An 18,960-nucleotide genomic window follows, 5' to 3' on the forward strand; every position below is an offset into this window, starting at 1 on the left:
CTTAATAAATAAACAGCCTTGAATAAAAAAAATAACAAATAAAAAAAAACTTTTAAAAAAGGTTTATCTGGCAAGGACATGAAGAACAGTTTTTAACGGAGTTGGCTTAGTGGAGCCACTGCAGTTCAGTCGCTGTCTGTGTTTACCGCTAGAGGGCAGCCTACCTCTACGAGAAACCTGTAATGATAAAATATCCTGAACTCCAGCTCATAGGGATGTGAACGGTCCCTTCCTGTTTTACTGGCGACCAGAGAGAAACATTGACGCCGTGATAGAGACGCGTAAGCTCCGATCATGTCTGGAACCGCGCGCTCCGTCCAATACCAGGATTTTTGTTTGCCTACGTGAAACCGGCAACCAGCATTGTCGCCTTATAGCGCATATATGGCACTTGACGAGTTTTAGTCTACAAATATATTTTTAATCGCGCTGCTGCAACCCTTGCTCCTTCTTCTGTCAATGATTGTCCTACCCATATAAGCCTACTCATGGCGGAGACCAAAATAATATACCATATCGACGAAGAAGAAACCCCTTATTTAGTGAAACTGACGGTTTCTCCGGAAAAAGCCACGTTGGCGGATTTTAAACATGTCCTCAACAATCGTCCGGTCAACAGTTATAAATTCTTTTTCAAATCTATGGATCAGGATTTCGGGTAAGTATGGGGAAATATGATTTGCTTATATTATAGTGTGGTTTAGTATTCAATAAACACGATCACACCCGCTATCAACTCAGCATTATGGCAGTCACATGTCTTCTAGACGCTGTCAAACCTGGAAAGCGTTTAGAACGTTTAGTTGTTCGCTACATTGTTACATTGTTGCTGCTGGCACCTGCTTTGAACCCGTTTCTAAAGTGCGCGTTCTTGCGCGGGTGCGCGTGCTCGACTCAGAACCCTCCACCACTGTGGCAAGCCGCTTTAACATTTATTTTTGCCTTTAAAGTTAAATACGGAAGTATCAAATTATCCTTATTACCAGTTTTGAGCACATGGTTAACCAATAATTCTCGATGATAATCGACTTGCCGAGTTTTCACCGTGGAAGGGTCGTGTCGATTGAAACATGGATGACAAACTGATTTATATTATATATTCTTAGACTTTACAGGAGTTTATTGGATTAAAATGATGTGATTGCAAAAACTTTTAATGTATTGTTTTCTTTGTAATGTACAGATTCAAATTAGTAATAATTATTAATTATTATTCTACCTAACATGCTCTCTGTAGTCTAAGTGTTTCCCAGGTGCACTTGAAGGCCTTATTACGAAGACTTAACATCGTTACATTTTGTAATTACTAATAGGTAATTCCTTACTGGCTAGTATCCTTTCCATTTCAAGTTTAATTTTAAACTTTTTGTACATACTGCTACAGTACTTATTTTTATCCCCCCCCCCCCCCCCCCCCCCCCCAAAAAAAAAAACAGTGACTATGAAAATACTGTATCAGAGGAAACTGTAAAGTTCTGGTGACTAAAGAGCCGTTCACACCAAGCACGATAACTATAAAGATAACGATAAAGATATAGTTCTAAAAATCTTCTCAATATTAAAGAATAGCGGAGTTCACACCACAACTATAACAATGAAGGCAAAGAGAAACGATATTGTTGGAATCACTTTCAGAACGATTTTTTTTTCTGATGAACGATAAAAACAGTGCCAACCAATCAGAATCAATCCTGCTGTGATGAGCTTGAGAATTTAAAGCAGCAGACGCACGTCCGCTTAGAATACACAATATTGTTTGCTGGTGTGGATGCTAATATCGTTATCTTTATAGTTATCTTTACAGTTATCGTTCTTGGTGTGAACGGACCTTAAGGGTGCTTTCACCCTTAAATTCATTTGCATTTTGGGAAATGCACCAGGTTCCGAAACAATGGGCCAGGTCTGAAAACACCCCAATTGAACTAGGTTGAATTACACAAATGAAGTAAGTGCTAGTAGTTAGTAAAATTGAGAAAGACGCTGTTTGATTACTTAAAAATAATTACTAGTAACATAATAAGTATTTTTTAAATGATTTCGCAAGCGACAACGGTGTACCAGTTCTAATGCCATGGAGAAAGTTGCCACAAAGCATGCTTACTATTGTCTTTGGCTGCACAGACGAGCACAGAAAACTACTCGGATTCCCAGCCTCAGATGAGACAAGAGAGCAGTGCATTTATTGATTTATTTACTGTATATTGCTGCTAGAAAATTCTAGAAAAGGAGACGGGGAGCAGCAGCCCATTTGCATTTAAAGAGACAGGCATGAATAACAATGTGTTTCTACTTCCACTCAAAATAGAGATTTTCATAATTTTATAATAAATTATCTGTGTGGTATTTTGAGCTGAAACTTCCCAAGCACTTTCTGGGGACACCAGAGACTTACATTACATATTGTAAAAAGGGGCATTAAATGTCTCATTTAATGAAAAATCTTCAATAGCTTGCCACAGCACCACACATGCACTGCAACAGAGCTAATTTTGTCAACTCCAGTGGCATGCTTCTGTTGTCCACATGGTGCTAATATATCATGGTTGTTTCCTTATACAGTGTCTTGTGTTGTAACTCCATTTGACAGTGACAGTGCTCTGGTTTCCCTCGATTTGAAGCTTTTGAAGTTTAGGCCAGGCCTTCAGAGACATCGTAACAGGAAATCTGAACATGACATGACAAAGTCAGCCTGCTCTTTGAAAGTGTCAGCACCTTTCATAACTCTAAAACTACAGCACTCTCAATTACGTTAATTAAAATTGGTCAGAATTATTTCCCAGTAAGACTGATGGGTCAGATCCAGTGACCAGTGTTGACCAGAAGAAAACATCAAACATAATCTTTACATCTCACAGGTCCTAATTTGTTCAGACAGCAAACTCATTAGTATAGCAGATTTTCAGTAATTTTCTATCACTTCAAAATTATGAGCAATAGACTGAGGTTAGTTGAGGGGAATGTGAACCAGCAGCTGTCAGGCAGAACTGTCACTTTCTAATTTGTCAGTGTCACCCAACATGAATGGATCAGTTGCCTAATATTTCCAAATGGCAAACAGGCTGTCTGATAAAACGAGCAGCTTTCAGCTTTCTATTTTTCTGTGATTGTTAAACATGGTTCATTTTGAAATCGAGTCAAATTTGAGAAGTGTTCATAGTCATTAGTAATAGCTCACCTAGTATTTTGAATGAGTAACATTCCAACAATACTGAAGCTGTAGTACAATAATAAATTTATTCTGTAAGAAATTATGTTCCTTAACAGAAACAGTTTCTGTTGTACTTATTGCATTAAAATAACGGTAAGAATATCAGTGCATACAAGCCATATATTTATTGGTACTTGCTTAAGCAAATACCACATAATCATTTCTGGTTGGGATAGGAAAGTGTTTGTTTAAGTTTGTTTTTTAAAACTAATTAAGTCAATTGAACTGACTGAAGGACTCCTGTTCAAGACCAAGAAAGATAATTATAGCTATAATAATAACTATATTCGTGTTACCCGCCTTCCACTACTTCACACAGGAACATTGTTGACTGTCAGTGTTTTTATCATTCGTCAAAGAATGTGTTTCCAACGATATTGTTTATCTCTTTTGTAATCTGTCTCTATAATGTGATTTGTGAATGGTAAGTCACAGTGATGGTTAAGTGACAGTGTTCGGCCGTGATATCTTCTATGTAATGTCATGGATGGATTAATAGATCAATTTGATCTAGGCTTCCCATGTTAACTTCTAAGGAGTCTCTGGATTGTTTATGTTCAGAGATGACTGTCTCATTTAATCTGAAAAAAGACTCAGCAGGCAGAGATGTTTAGTGATATGTCTAGGATAGGAATGCTCCTCTGCAGTAGGAAATGTGGTTATTTCTCAAAATCTTCATTTGAAGGCCTCTTTAATCCCAGAAGGCTATTAAACTGCCATTCATCAGACCCTTTTAAACTCGCATATGCACCACAACACATGTTGGTGTTCTAGCACAATCTTCCAAAAAACTAGCTTTTCCTGTTAACATAGGATAGTTTACTAACAGCAGCTTTCCTGTCACACCTAACACTGGGTGCACAGTTGGCCCTGGTGACCGTGAAGTAGATTGCATGAACAAACAAAGCTTGACCTTCAATACTAGACTGCTATGGTAGGTTCTCCTTGGCTACTTTGTTGTGCTAAGTAGCAATTTGGGCCGAGCCTTCTGGGTCTACATATACTTTGAGGTTGGGCTGTGCGATTAATTCAGTTTTAGTTTCAATTTCGACTTTAGCTTCCAGTGATTATGAAATAATCAATATAACATCAACATCAAACTATTATTTTTATTTAATTTACAATTATGCTTTCTACCTTCCTTAAAAGCCCAAACTTAACCCCCCCCCCATTTTGTTATATTGTTTATAATTTTCACCTTTTTTATTTTATTGCTGACTACTTAACATCTCTTCAAAAATGTTTCTTAATTTACATTGATTAGTGTAGTATTTTTCTTCTGTGGTATCAAAATTGTATCCAAGAATTGTACAATTTCATTGGTATGTAAAATTGTGTTGTTATAGCAATCTTTTGTCCATCAAAATATACTTGATATATATCACTATTATGAAAATAAAAGAGTACTCATAAGATTTAGGTCTCCTAATCATGTTTTAAAAAAAATCATGATTGCGATATTGAGCATAATATTCCTGATTGTGATTTTTGCCATAACCAAGCAGTCCTTTTTTGAGGTTCAGTATGCTGACTACTAAACTATGAGTCCCCACTTGGATCTGGACACATTTCAGAACCATAAATGCATCCCAGGGGGAGTTGATTTATTTTGTCTGCAGCTAAATGTGGCGAACATTATTTTTAGACAGCCTCGCATTGTTCATTCTTCAACCATTCATAAAGCAGGAAGAAATCCAACCAGCACACCTCTTTTGAGATTTCAAATGCACAAAAATGGGGCTCTGTAATGCTGGTTAGTTAACATTTACATTTACAGATCAGCAATGAGATGAACCTATGAACTCTGGGATAGCGTAGAGACACACCACTTATTATCACCTCATAATTAGCCCTACAGTGTCCAACATAAACATTGCTTATAGCCCTATTACTGCCATAGTTCCCTGCTGTGTGTGTCCTCCATAACGATCAACAACATTCTGCTGCTTCTGATAATATTTTCTGATTTTATCCACCGCAGTCTGTTAACTGGAGAGACGGCAGTGCAGACACCCAAACATCATCTCTCAGAGGGCTGATGCATCCCAGTTACCTCCATTTCACTGCTTCTGCTGCATGTGAATGTTGGAAAACATAATCTTAAATAAATCTGATGTGTTTAACAAGATAGCAGTGGAGCGAATGAATGAAGCATATAAATAATGATCCAGATGGATTTCATTGGCTTTTAAGCAACCTTTGTTCAGTACATGTTGTGTACAGAGCGCTTGTGTTTTAACTAATGGTTACGCTGTAATGAATTCCTCAGTGTCAGGCCAAGTTGATGTATTTTTTATTAGAGCCCCATTGACTTCACAGAAAGATTTCAGTTGTGTTTAATTTTTAAAGTGCTGCCGTCACGTGTTGTGGTTGGCATTTGACTGGAAGTGATATGGAAGTGCCTCTCTTTTCTTTACATCTTATAGGTGAAATAAAAAGCATTTAGTGAAATAATTTCATGGTCTCGTTTGCTGACTTATTATCAGGCATTAATTGGACTGGATTGGCCCTTATTATTTATTATAGGATCGTGCTGAGCTGTGCTGCAGCTCACATAAGGAACGGAAATCCCTGAAGTAGATAAATGATATCATGACCATGTGGTTGCTAGTCAGAAAAACCCTATACATTACTGAAGAAAGGCATGTTCATGGTCATATATTGATTTTCATCTGTTAGAGCTCAGTGTGAATGTCATCACTGGTGCTTGCATCACTATTTACTGTTTCAACTAACCTTAATTATTCAACTCTGACTGTTCGGGCTACAAATGTCAATTTTACATTAAATTGTGGGGCTTGTTGAGAAGTATGCTTTTTATTAGTGCTGTCAAACAATTAATCATTGTTAATTGCATTCAAAATAAAAGTTATGCTGTTTAAATTATGTATATATAAATACACATCCATGCATATATTTCAGAAAAATATGTTCTGTTTATATATTAAATATATTTATTTATAATATACATTTTATGAATAAACATGTAAATACGTGTGAAAATATTCAAAATCTATACTGTATGTGTGCGTATTTATATATACATAATAAATAGATACAAATATATTATGCAAAAAACCCTTTTATTTTGTATGCAATTAATCGCGATTAATCCTTTTACAGCACTAATTTTTATTTTCTAAGTGATCTGATTTAAGATTTTTGCTTGGCAGATTATAAAACCAGTGCTATTTTATATTGCGGTATTTAAAGTGCCCCTATTATGGATTTTTTAAAATTACCTTTCATGCAGAGTGAATAAAAACATCCTGCAAAGTTTTAAATCTGAAAGTGTACCACGTATAAAGTTATTGGTGCTAAAAAGAAAGAGTCGACTCTGAATAATTTTTTAACGAGTCGTTTTTTAAAATGTATCTCAAGCCATTGACGTCAACGTGAAACCCACTTACTGGTCTTTTCAGTTTGGTCTGAATGAAAATGCAAATTCATTCTTTACCACTAGTGCTGCCTTTAGAGCGCTGAAAAAAAGTGGTTTTGAAATGAAAATGAGACCAATTGGACCAATCACCGCAGATAAACGTCACTGGTTTGAACAAATGAATCATTGAATGAATCGTTTGGGAGTCGTTGAGCAAGTAAGGTAAAAAATAAATGAAGTTTTAAGACAATGAAAGTGTTTTTTGACCTTGCATGCAGGTCAACCTGTTATTGGGGACTCCCAAAACCAAAATGTGAACCTTTCATTACCCATAATAAGGGCATTTTAATAATATTTTTATGTTTTCATTTTTTATTTTAATCTTAGCTTCTTTTTTATTTTAATGTGTGTGTATATATATATATATATATATATATATATATATATATATATATATATATATAGCTGGAAGTTGGAATGACAAGTAAATGACGACAAAACTTTAATTGGGTGAACTATCCCTTTAAGAAAGCTTGTTAGCTAGTTTCAAGACATCTTTAAGCTTAGAGATAATATTATTACCCAGAAAAAACAGATTTATAGGCCAGTGTATAACCAAAGGGCGTTACCTCGTGGGTTTGGACAAACCACACTTCCTTATGGCCACCCCCACACTCCTCGCTGTATGTTGCTGTATATTGTAAAGATCTCTTGAGAGGACACAAACACTTCCTACTCCTGCCTAGAGTTACACCCTGGTTTCCTGTGCTGGGCTCAGGGCCCTCGAACAGACTGTGGCAGCTCTCCTTGTTTTGTTACTCTTCCGACAAGCCTGTGTTATCGTCATCCTTCAGTCCCACTCAACTCACCTCCTCGGTCTCACAGCTGTGTGGGTGATGTGACCTGGAAGTTCTGGAGGAGTGGAGAGGAAGACGTTATAACTACGACTGACTGCTGGAATTTCTCAAGTTCTGCCAACACATTTTAGCACTGTACAATATTGATTTTTGTTATGGTCAAAATATGATTAGAGAAATTACATTATTTTGCTTTATTTATTTATTTAGCAGATGCGTTAATCCAGTGAGGATTTGGAGGAAATCTGCAACTCAGGCATTTCATCTTAAAGAGACAGTAACACAAGAACTTAACAGGTTTAAAATTGTAAAAAAAATTAGTTAATGTATAAAGTAGTTACAAAAGCAGAGAGGATGCTGCTGCAAAGAGCAAGTTTGATGTAGACAAACCTGGAGGTCTAATTAGCCCTGTGTTCCCTCGGGTACTTCTAATGGGTTTTTAAAGTGGCTGTGTTCGATTTATGATTGAAATAACATCTGTGGTTACACTACTTAAAAATGTTGTTTCTTTAATAATCTATAACATCAGTTGCACACTGTCATACCTTAGATGTGAACTCTGTAACCTTTCCCGGATGTTTCTTCTGTGAGACAATTGTTAATGCATGTGGTATTTGAAGAATTTGAGAAATGTTTGAATTCATGTTGATCCGTCACTTTTGATTGTAGGTGCTAAGCTTTGGGATCTTTCTGAAATCTAGGTTGGGAACAGAGGAAATATACAGGTTCATATGCAGCTTGACCAGTGTTGTCCGATTCCCAAACAAATGACTGATAAAAAAATTACAATTTACTCTCATGATCTGGCTCTTTTTTTTAGTGAATCATTAACATACAGCATGGCCAGTGTATATAGATTCCCAAACAAATAACTCTTTTTAATGAATCAATGATAATTATATCAGTCAGAGTGGTTGGTGAACACACAGTTTAAGACTCAGTGACTCAGCAAGTGGTTTTATGTTGTTGGCTGTGTTTGATCATATGCAAATATGTTCTATTTAATAATTTTATCAGGTCAGTTATTAGATTGCATTCAGGCATGATTGAAATTATGTAAAATAAATTAATAAGTAAAAAAAAATATTCTTTTTAAAAATATTCTTTTGATTTGTCATACCATCAGTTGAGATCTAAATGATCTGATGTTAATAGTACAGTTACGGATATATTGTGCATCCCCAGTAATCCTGTTTTGTCAGGCTACGAATGGAGCCTTAAGGGATTTTGCGAGTCTCATGTGGTTTGTATGTGTGTGTATGGACTAGGCCTGTGCACAGTGACAGGAGACCAGCAGGTGTGTGACTGCTGAACCTCGACTGGGAGGGTTAAAGGGTAACTGTGTGGTATTTATGTAGGGAATTTACAGCCTGGGATGGACACTCTGCTAACACACTCACTCTCTCTATTAATAACCTTGTGTGCCCTGACACCCTTGCTGCATCTTTCACACATATACATGTACCCACACTTGAATGTATATATGTGCAGTCCCTCAATACTCATAAACACTCACACACTTAGAGAAACTTTAGATCTACATTTATATTAAGCCACTGTATCAGTGCAGCAGCAGCAGTTTTAGTAGGTAATCTGGAATGTGCATGAGGTACTAATGAGGCCTGTTGTAAAACGGAGTAGTTTTCAGCAGAGAAGTCGGTCAACAGGGGCATTCAGCATTCTCATCATGAGTAGCCAGCAGTTGAGAGCTAAGTGGAAAATTCCGCTGTTTGAGCGTGACATGCTTTCAGTATAGCTCAGCTTTTGCAAATAGACGGGAAAATTCCTGGGTGCTGCTCTCACAGAGTCTCTAACAGTTTGTGTTCTTTCCCGCAGAGTCGTCAAAGAAGAAATCTCTGATGATAACGCCAAACTGCCCTGCTTCAACGGCAGAGTGGTGTCCTGGGTAAGTGAGAAGAGTATGGTGCCCTCCTCTCTGTATTGGACAGATTGTGACATTATGAAATATCAGACTATCAACCCTGCTGAAAAAACCCATCTTAAAACAGCCTAAGCTTATTTGATGGTCTCTCAGGCCAGTCTGTTGGCTAGTTTTATAGGAACAAGCAGAGAGAATAAATTCCTGAATGAATGATTCTTATGAACTGGTTCTTTTTAGTGAATCAGAGAAATAGAATGGGACCAGTGTAGCCTGATTCCTGAACAAATGACATTTATGGACCACTTCTTTTTAGTAAAACAAACAAATGCAGTGCTATCAGTGTAGTCCGATTACGAACAAGTAACTAGGACTTTTTAGTGAATAAACCAATAAAGTGCAACTAATGTTGTCCACTTATTGAATGAATGTCTTTTATGAACTGGTTTATTTTAGTGAATCAAGCAAATACAGTGCGACCAGTGTAGTCCGATTCTTGAACAAGTGACTCTAATGGACTATTCATTTTAAGCGAATAAACCAATACAGCATGACCAGTGTAGTCCAGTTCCTGAACACTTGACTCTTTTGAGCTGGTTCTTTTCAGTGAATAAATCAATACAGCGTGACCATTGTAGTCCGATTCCTCAGTGACTCTTATGAACCAGCTCTTTTAGTGAATTAAATACATTCAGCCATTTTTCAGTTGGCCAACCAGGTAAATAGATAAATACAGGCTTTGCTAGGCTGGGAGACCATCTCAAACCAGTTAAAACCAGAAGACCAGCATTCTTAATACATCTGGTTTTATTGTAAACAGTTGATGTTGTATATACAAATTATGTTTATATTTATAATCTTTGATTAAAATGCTAATCTTGCTTTGTCTCTGAAACTTTCTGTTTTGTGTGATGACACCGAAGCCTTTTAATTATTTCCCTTTTCAAGATCTAATCACTACCCAATGGATTAAAATCAAGTCCGCTCTGACATTTTTGTTGTTGAATATGTCACATTACAAAAGTAAATGGACGGCAGTCTGAATTGATCTCTGTGACCTAATTTGTCGAGTAAACTTAAATATTTACACATGATAGTGGCAGCAAAAGCTAAGCATAATAATTAATCTGATAACTGCCTAATACACATCTACACTCCTACAAGCAGGTGTTATTCCCATAGTGTTGTGTAGAGTTGATGTGAGGTGCAAAGTACAGGTTAGTGGACTCCAGCGAGCCTCCAGCTGCAGAGAGCTGCACAGACATGCTGAGATACATGACATTGAGCTGTGCTGCACTAAAATATGTGCTTCACTGCCTGCTGTCCAAACATGGAGACCTTCAGTATACCATAACAGGATCACTGCTTTATCATAGTGCATTGGATTTCTGCCTTACTTCAAAGTTTTATCATTGGTTTGTGCAGAGAAAATGAACAACAGTGTTTAGAGATATATCCTCAGGTATCTACATCTACTGGCCATTATTTGGATCATGAAAGCACTTAATCATAAGGCCCCTTTTTTGTCCCTGATAGAATGAGGTGGAGGAGTCGGATTGCTCATAGAAATATTTGCTATTCTATTGCATGAAATTTAACTGGATCAACATGATTTTGTGTGTGTGTGTGTGTGTGTGTGTGTGTGATTTGAGCAAAGTATGCATCAATAATGACTCCGTTATGGTCATATTTTATTGCTGATTTGAAATATGCTGAAATAGCGGCTCAGGGCTTCTATCGAGAAGCCTGCCAAGTGAACTGACTTGCTTAAAAGGGTCCATGTTTCACACTCCTGTCTGCTCAAACAAATGCACTCTCTTCTCTTCCTTCTGCTGGTCTACTTATTTATGCAGAGCTAGTAGTTAGTCTGGAGAGTTTCTTCCTGAAGCCTTTGTGGGTAATTGTATGTATGTCTGTGTGTGTTTGGCTGTAGTTGGTGTTAGCTGAAGGCACACACTCGGATGGGGGATCTCAGTGCACAGAGATCCACAAAGAGCTGCCGCCACCCTTGGAGCGAACTGGAGGGATCGGAGATTCCAGACCCCCCTCTTTCCAGTGAGTAATGCCATGCAAATAATTTGTCTGACATCTATTACTCACTTTTTAGGCCCGTAGTAAACCAGTGAAGTCAGACACTTATCCAATAATAACTGGATATATAACAAATAAAGATAATGTAATGTATAAATTTAAGTCGGAGGGTCAAGTTATTCATGTTGTTTTCATGTATTTTGTATAACGATTTGAATATGCATGAGACCCATGTACACATCTTAAAAGTTTTCAAACATACACTGTTGTTCAAAAGTGTGGGGTCAGTATGATTACTACAACGTCTCCAAGCAACGTCTCCAAGATGCTTCAAGAGACCTACCTTCAAAGCTACCTGAAAAACTATGAGCAAGTGCACAGAGGGAAAACGCTGCTTTAAACGCAAAGGATAGTCACACCAATTTTTTGTTTGTTTATTATATAATTAATGCAAGCTTACTGATACAAATAAATCTATTTATGACATTATTTTTGACCGCATCCTCATTTTACAGCATTTTTGCACAAGTGCCTAAAACTTTGAACAGTTCTTACAAAATACATATGCATTGGATTGAATATATGCATATGCATTGCTATTTTGAATAACCAGACAAATACATCTGCAAATGTATGCATGAATTCATAGAAAACACACACACACATACACACATGAGTTTTTGAGCACAGTCACAGCAGTAGCAGATGTCTGTCAGCCAGCTGGAGGGAAAATATGATTCCTGTCCTTCCGGGAGCCACATGTGTGAATCCCAGTCAAATTCCAGCGCCTGTCTCTTGAGCTGCATTCTAACAGAACACATGTTTGCCTCACAAAGTTCAGTGTGTTTGTTTGATTTGCCAGCATTCATGTGCTTAGGTCTTTAACCAGTCGTGTAGCAATGCCTTCCTCCACTCATACACAGTTGCCCACATAATAATTCCTATTCATGGGCAAATAGCAGTTATATTTTTCATAACATCAATATTTGTTTTAGCGATAGTCGTGTCGGATTCATGAACAAATCTTTCTTGAACCAATTTTTTCTAATGATTTTATTCAGTCGACTGTTTCTTTTGTATCTCTTTTTGTGTGTTTCTTTTTGAACCATTTGTTACAATAAACACAATATTTGATGCAGTTTCTACCACTTGTTAGTGAAAATAAGCCCATGAACTGCAGCTTTACTAAAAGAACAAAAGTGTAATAAACACTTTCACATTTCTTTGGCTGTAAAGAATACTTTTAGAGTTGTGCACTGCTGCATATCTGGTTCTGTTGTGCCTCTACGCAAACACACTGATTAAATATTCTCTTTGTTCATACTGAATATGTTGAAGGCTAAATTTAGATCAACCAGCTAAAGGGAAATTTTACAACAGCCTTTCTTTGTGAATCTTTTGCACCTGTTTCACTTTTGTGAAAGTCCTGCGATTTCTTTATCTAATGTTTGACTTTCAGACTTTTTGTGTGTGTGTGTGTGTGTGTAACCTTCTCTCCTCTCCAAAGAATTCTCACCACTTGTTTTCTTAAGTGTCTAGTGCCATCTAGTGCCAGAACATGTGAAGGTGAACCACAGAACACTTCCTTTCTTGTCTCCAACAGACTACCAGCCAATTTTAGTTGAAATTAATATGTATGTTTCTCCCACAAGAAATCTCCCTCATTTCCATTATAAAAGCTTCACTGTAAGCATTAGTAAGTAACCAAATGTTATCCTTTGCCTGCTCTCTTTGTGCAGTGCATTATTTGTTGGTCCTGCTGAATACATTTGGTGGGGTGAGGAGAGTATGTTTTCGGCTGTCCCTTGAGCAGCTAATCCGGATTAGTGGACATTAAAAGCACCCGTCTCTGTTGCCCCGCGGGCTCTGTGGGGTGGCACAGCTGCCTCGGTCTCCCCCCAGGACTGGACTGTCCGTCTGCCTGCAGCCCCCTGTAAATACAACAGAGTAAATGAAATGTGCAATAAATGCATCAGTTGGTATTTAATACCGTTGTAAGATAAAAATGTATTTTACAGTGATTTCAGAATTTTGTTCATGATTTCTTCTTTTTTTTTTTTTTTATAACTCAAGAATTTGCATTTTGCTGTGCTAATTATTCATGATTACATAAAGGCATCATTACACAGCTGAGTTAAGACTGCTCAGTGCCTGCTCAAAATTCAGTGTAAAAACACAAAGCCAGACTAAATAATGCCTGTTCTGTGTTCAGTTTGAATTGCTGTGTAAATTGCCGTGTCTAAGCAGCATTAAAAAGCCCCTGTGCCACCTTTGCCATTAGAAACTTTTCATTATTTTCATTTAGTTTTGTTTCTCTCTTCAGTTTGGTTTCACCACAGACCTGTGTCACAGTCTTAATTGTTGATTTAATGCATGGATACTTGTGTATTAGTTGATGTGCTTTAGGTAAATTATCACCATACTGCTGAAGTAACAGGCATATCCAGCAGAGAGAGACATAAGCACACTGTGTTTCATTTGAGCTACTTGTGCTTGAGGGGTGGGACTTTCCTTTTTGGTATGTGGATGCAAGTTAAGATACAATTTTCTGGCTTGAAATCATTCAAGCATTATCTGTTTGTTTTGTTGAAATGATAATTTCCCCTTAATAGTATCCTAACATTACAAAGGTTTTTCAAGTTTCTTATCCATGAGCCGGTTGAATTGATTATTTTGCAGAGCTCAGTGGATATTCACAAGCCTTGTAATGTAACTATATAACTTTTTTCTGTATAGTTGTTCCCTTTGGGCTCATATATATATATATAAATATATAGATATAGATATATTTATTTAGAATAATTTTATTATTCATTATTGTGTTTATTAAATGTATTATTTTATTAATTTTATTTTTGTTTTGTCAGTAAATAACAATTAATTTTTTTTTTTTTTTTTTTGGGTGTATTGTCCTTCCTCAAAAATGAATATACAGTACAGACCAAACGTTTGGACACACCTTCTCATTCAAAGAGTTTTCTTTATTTTCATGACTATGAAAATTGTAGAGTCACACTGAAGGCATCAAGGGCTATTTGACCAAGAAGGAGAGTGATGGGGTGCAGCGCCAGATGACCTGGCCTCCACAGTCACCGGACCTGAACCCAATCCAGATGGTTTAGGGGTGAGCTGGACCGCATACAGAAGGCAAAAGGGCCAACAAGTGCTAAGCATCTCTCGGGGAACTCCTTCAAGACTGTTGGAAGACCATTTCAGGTGACTACCTCTTGAAGCTCATCAAGAGAATGTCAAGAGTGTGCAAAGCAGTAATCAAAACAAAAGGTGGCTACTTTGAAGAACCTACAATATGACATATTCTCAGTTGTTTCACACTTTTTTGTTATGTATATAATTCCATATATAATTCCACATGTGTTAATTCATAGTTCTGATGCCTTCAGTGTGAATCTACAATATTCATAGTCATGAAAATAAAGAAAACTCTTTGAATGAGAAGGTGTGTCCAAACTTTTGGTCTGTACTATATATATAATACATGCCAGTTGTTATACACTGCTTTCAAATGAAATTCTAATTTAGATGGGTGAATCTATATCTTTAAATATCCTGGAAATTGAACCAGTGATCCTGGATGCATGTTTTTATGCTAAAATACACACAATCTTTCTCAGCCTCAAAGTCATTATGCTATCTGTTTTTATCAGTTTTTTTTTCCAGAGTACTCTTACGAACATAACAACTTTTTTTCTCGCGTGCTATCATGCGTGAGCATCTTTGCATGTGTCACAGAGAGCGGTTCTCACCAACCTCATGTTTCTTTTCTGCCCTGAGCATACTAACAACTCTGCTAGAATAACTAGCCTTTGGCATCTCCGTATATACTAATTCAATCCCACACTGCATCACGGCCCCATTTACCCCCAACCTGCTCTTCTGGGGCCCAACCGCAGCCCTGCAGGATTTGAAACTCCTAGCCTGCAGTTAATCTCAGATGGTCCTAAACACTTTTTTACCACACATTCTCAGCTTTGAATAACTGGTGACAGCTGCTGAAAATGCTTGGCTGTAAATCATGTACTCCTACACAATAAAATATCTGTTGGCGATGAAATTGAATGTAGGTAATCATCATTTCCAAAGATTTCCTTGAACAATTTCCCTACTTTGGTGGCCAAGTGTATTATGATTCAAACATAATAGAGATGGCTCCGATACTGTATAATAAAGACTTCTCTCTTTTTGTGTGTGCGTATGTGTGTACTAGTGCCAATGCAGTGAGCATTCGGGATGGATTGGACACAGAGACGGGGACGGAGTCTCTCCAGAGCCAGCGGAGAGAGCGGGAGAGGGAGCGAGCTCACAGGAGGGCACGAGAAAGTGAGTGAAATACTCAGCAAAACAGACCTGTTCTCACACTATACACACATCAGATTTCGTGTGAAAGGGATCAGGAAACATATGATACATATGCCATTATTTGTAAAGAGAGTTCTTGCCCCAGGTGTCTTCCCCCGGGGTTAAGTGTCTAGCAGGAGAATGAAATATTCCAAGCATAGACACGTGAGACAGAAAAAAAAAAAAGGAAAAAAAAACCCAAACAAAAAAAACAAACAGCTTTTTAGTTGGTAAATGTGATGTTTTAGGACTGCTACTGCTAAAGTAACAATTTATAGATGGGCCATTACAAATCTTTTCAAATGATGCTTCAGAAATCATTCAGAATTAATGTTTTGATGGTTTGGTGCTCAAAAAAAAAAAAGTCTTATTATCAGACATTTTGTGATGTGATTTGTAATGGGATAATTGTTTTTTTTCAGAAATCTTTGAATAAATAGTTCAAAAGAAAAGCATTTATGTGAAATAGAAATCTGGTGCAAAATGTTATGTCTTTACTGTCCCTTTCGATCAGTTTTAATAATTATTTGCTGAATAAGAACTTGTTCTTAAAATAAAAAAAACCCTTTGAATGGTAGTGTATGACAGTTTTCCCCAAAAGTTAATAAATAATGACATATTTTTCTCTAATACTCCTTTAATGTCATCACTTCAACTCTCCAAGCTCAAGTTGCAGGACGTGGTTGATTTTTCCCCCCCAGCGTGTCCCCATTCTGTGGTTGTTTGCTGGAAGTTTGCTTGTTTTAAACCAGAACACAAAGTTTGTTTTTGTTGGTGTGCATGCTGACTTGAGCTCTGGGTAAAGAGAGGTCACTTGGAAGTATAAAAGCTTCCTTTTGCATGGAAAAGTCATCAGCAAAGAATGTTCTTGGCTCATTGTTTCTATTGCCTGCAGTGAGGAAAGATTAAAGACTTGTGTGTTGTCAGTAGAATTTAAGGTGATTGAGAAAGTCCCAGCTATGTCTAGAAAATCTACATTGCTGAAGCTGATTATCAAAGTTGTATTTCCTCCGCCTCTGTCTGTATAGGAAAGTACAAGACTGCTTCCTTCTCATACTATCTGACGTACATTTTTTGGAAGCCCCGCTGTTTCTCCAGTTCTGTCCACATGAATCATTTCATGCTCTTCCTCTCTATCTCTCCTGCTGTTTGCACCTCATTAGTGCCAGGCGCATTCATTAGCGCAGCTTCATTAGCAGCAACACCGTCAGACACAAAAGACCGATGGAGGTGTTTGTGAGTGTGTTCATGTGCTCACTGAAGATACTGATTTCTAGATACTGGTTGAACCTCTGTTTCCGACTGTCTTTTAGAGACATCAGACCCCATGGAGTGCTTCTGTATTGTCAGTACTCTCAGTTAGTTGCTCCCCAACACTTGATGGTTTATTGGTTGTGATCCACACTGTATTCGGGTTTTTTGAGTCTGTCTTTGAAGGAAAGCATCTATTCATTTAGTGTGTGTATGTCTGGAGCAGTCGTGTAGCTGTGCTGTGTGTCTCTGGAGGTTTTGGATGTAGAGCATGTGAGAAATGTGTCAGGTCAGCTCCCCTTTTCTTCTCCAGAAATAGTCTTGCATAGTAGAGCAGTTAAGCCCAGAAAGTTATCATGATAGAGCATTCAGTCATTGTGAAGACTAACACTCATGTTTTCTGATGATTAATGTTTTAAAATCTATATTAATAACACACAGGCATGTATTTATGTATGAATGTGTACATATGTACGTGTGTGTTTGTGTGTGTGTCTGTATAAAATCTAAATATATAATATATTAGATATATTTTGTCATAGAAATATATTTTAATGTGTAATTAACATGAATATTTTAGTTATTTTTTAATATATCAATATTTAAATGAATATTAATATTGTACTTATTGAAAATATTTTTTACAAATATGTTTCTTGAGCAGCAAATTATAATGACGACTGGAGTAGTGATGCTTAACAAACAATCAAAGGAGTTACATTTATATATATGTGTGTGTGTGTGTGTGTGTGTGTAAAATTGTTATTATTATTGTTTGATATGTACAAATCCACACATTCTTTTCTCTGATAATAACAGACCTAATAATGTTTCATTATTGATTTGTTTTAAGTTGAATTTGTCATAAAGCTTTATTTAACTCTTAGTTTAAAAAGCAGATCCACCTTTTTCATTACAACAGCAACAAATGTAAAATTCATAAGGCTTTTGCACTCACCTCCTGTCAATCCTTTGGCGTCAGAGGGTGATCTGTCGAGGTTGTCCCATTGCTGACCTCCGCTGGGTGTGATTGGATGAAAAATGTGTGTTTGCTTATTAAAGACAGGTGTGTGCCCTAGAGGCAGAAGGAGTGAGAGAGGAGATCTCTTTTCTAGCCTCAGGCTCTTATCTGTTAACCATGCTGAGCCACCGATATTCAGTTTCCATTTTGCTGTTTGGTGTATTTGTAGGTGTTGATTTGTTTTGGGTTTGGCTCGTTTTTAGGTTAAGCAGGAATTCATGTGTGGGGTTTTGCGGTCATCATGACTGCACAACAAAATGAAGTTTTTCTTTTTATGCACAGCTTTACTATTAAAGTCATCAGTTATCAGTGGCAGATTGCCCAGGGGCTTATATGCGAGTAGCTTAGACTTCTCCCTCGCTCAGAGCTGGTTCATTGTCTTACACACTCCTGTGCCGTTAAAGTGGAAACTGATGCGGGGCATATTTGATAGACAGTCGAGTTCCCACGTGAAGGAGGTTAGGTTTCATTGAGCCCTTGAAATGTTGCAAGCTAACGAAAGGTGCAGCACTGTAATGAGAACTGTGAAGCAGCGGAGGTAAGACAAATGCATCTCTCTAATAAAAAGAGTATTCTGCGAAGATATTTAAGTTTAAGATAAATTGCATGATTTTATCTTAAATGTTAGGATTTCTTTTTACTCTTTGTACACTACCCCCAGTAATTTATTTTAACTAGTGTTTAGTGTTTAATGATTTTAAAATCTCTTTGTAAAAGTTGTATGCTGATAGATATACAGTTTATACGTAGTTGGAATGAATTACTGCAAAAGTAAAATACATTCAGTAAAGTTATAAAAAAAAATATTATGAGAATATTTTATATATATATATAAATACAAATATATATTAGATATTTTTAGATATAATATAAGCTTTTGCAATATAAAGCTTAAATAATAAATATAATATAATGAATATGAGATTATTTCAGCTCATATTCACTTTTTATTATTGTCATTATTATTATTTCTAAATT

At 36.8% G+C, this 18,960-nt stretch overlaps 1 protein-coding gene across 2 annotated transcripts in view; it reads left to right on the forward strand.

Annotated features, from left to right (window-relative positions):
• The first annotated feature begins 220 nt into the window (after positions 1 to 220).
• LOC128011526 (segment polarity protein dishevelled homolog DVL-1) overlaps positions 221 to 18,960 on the forward strand; it is a 30,808-nt gene continuing 12,068 nt past the window's right edge. Inside the window, exons 1-4 of one of the 2 annotated variants that reach the window (XM_052594015.1) lie at positions 221 to 658; positions 9,281 to 9,350; positions 11,257 to 11,378; positions 15,580 to 15,692. In XM_052594015.1, coding sequence (XP_052449975.1) covers positions 489 to 658; positions 9,281 to 9,350; positions 11,257 to 11,378; positions 15,580 to 15,692 — 475 coding nt within the window. In that variant the 5' untranslated portion in view covers positions 221 to 488. The remainder of the gene's footprint in view (positions 659 to 9,280; positions 9,351 to 11,256; positions 11,379 to 15,579; positions 15,693 to 18,960) is intronic. The other variant, XM_052594014.1, reaches the window with a different exon arrangement.

Source organism: Carassius gibelio, chromosome B23 (genome assembly GCF_023724105.1).
Source record: "Carassius gibelio isolate Cgi1373 ecotype wild population from Czech Republic chromosome B23, carGib1.2-hapl.c, whole genome shotgun sequence".
Lineage (NCBI taxonomy): Eukaryota > Metazoa > Chordata > Actinopteri > Cypriniformes > Cyprinidae > Carassius > Carassius gibelio.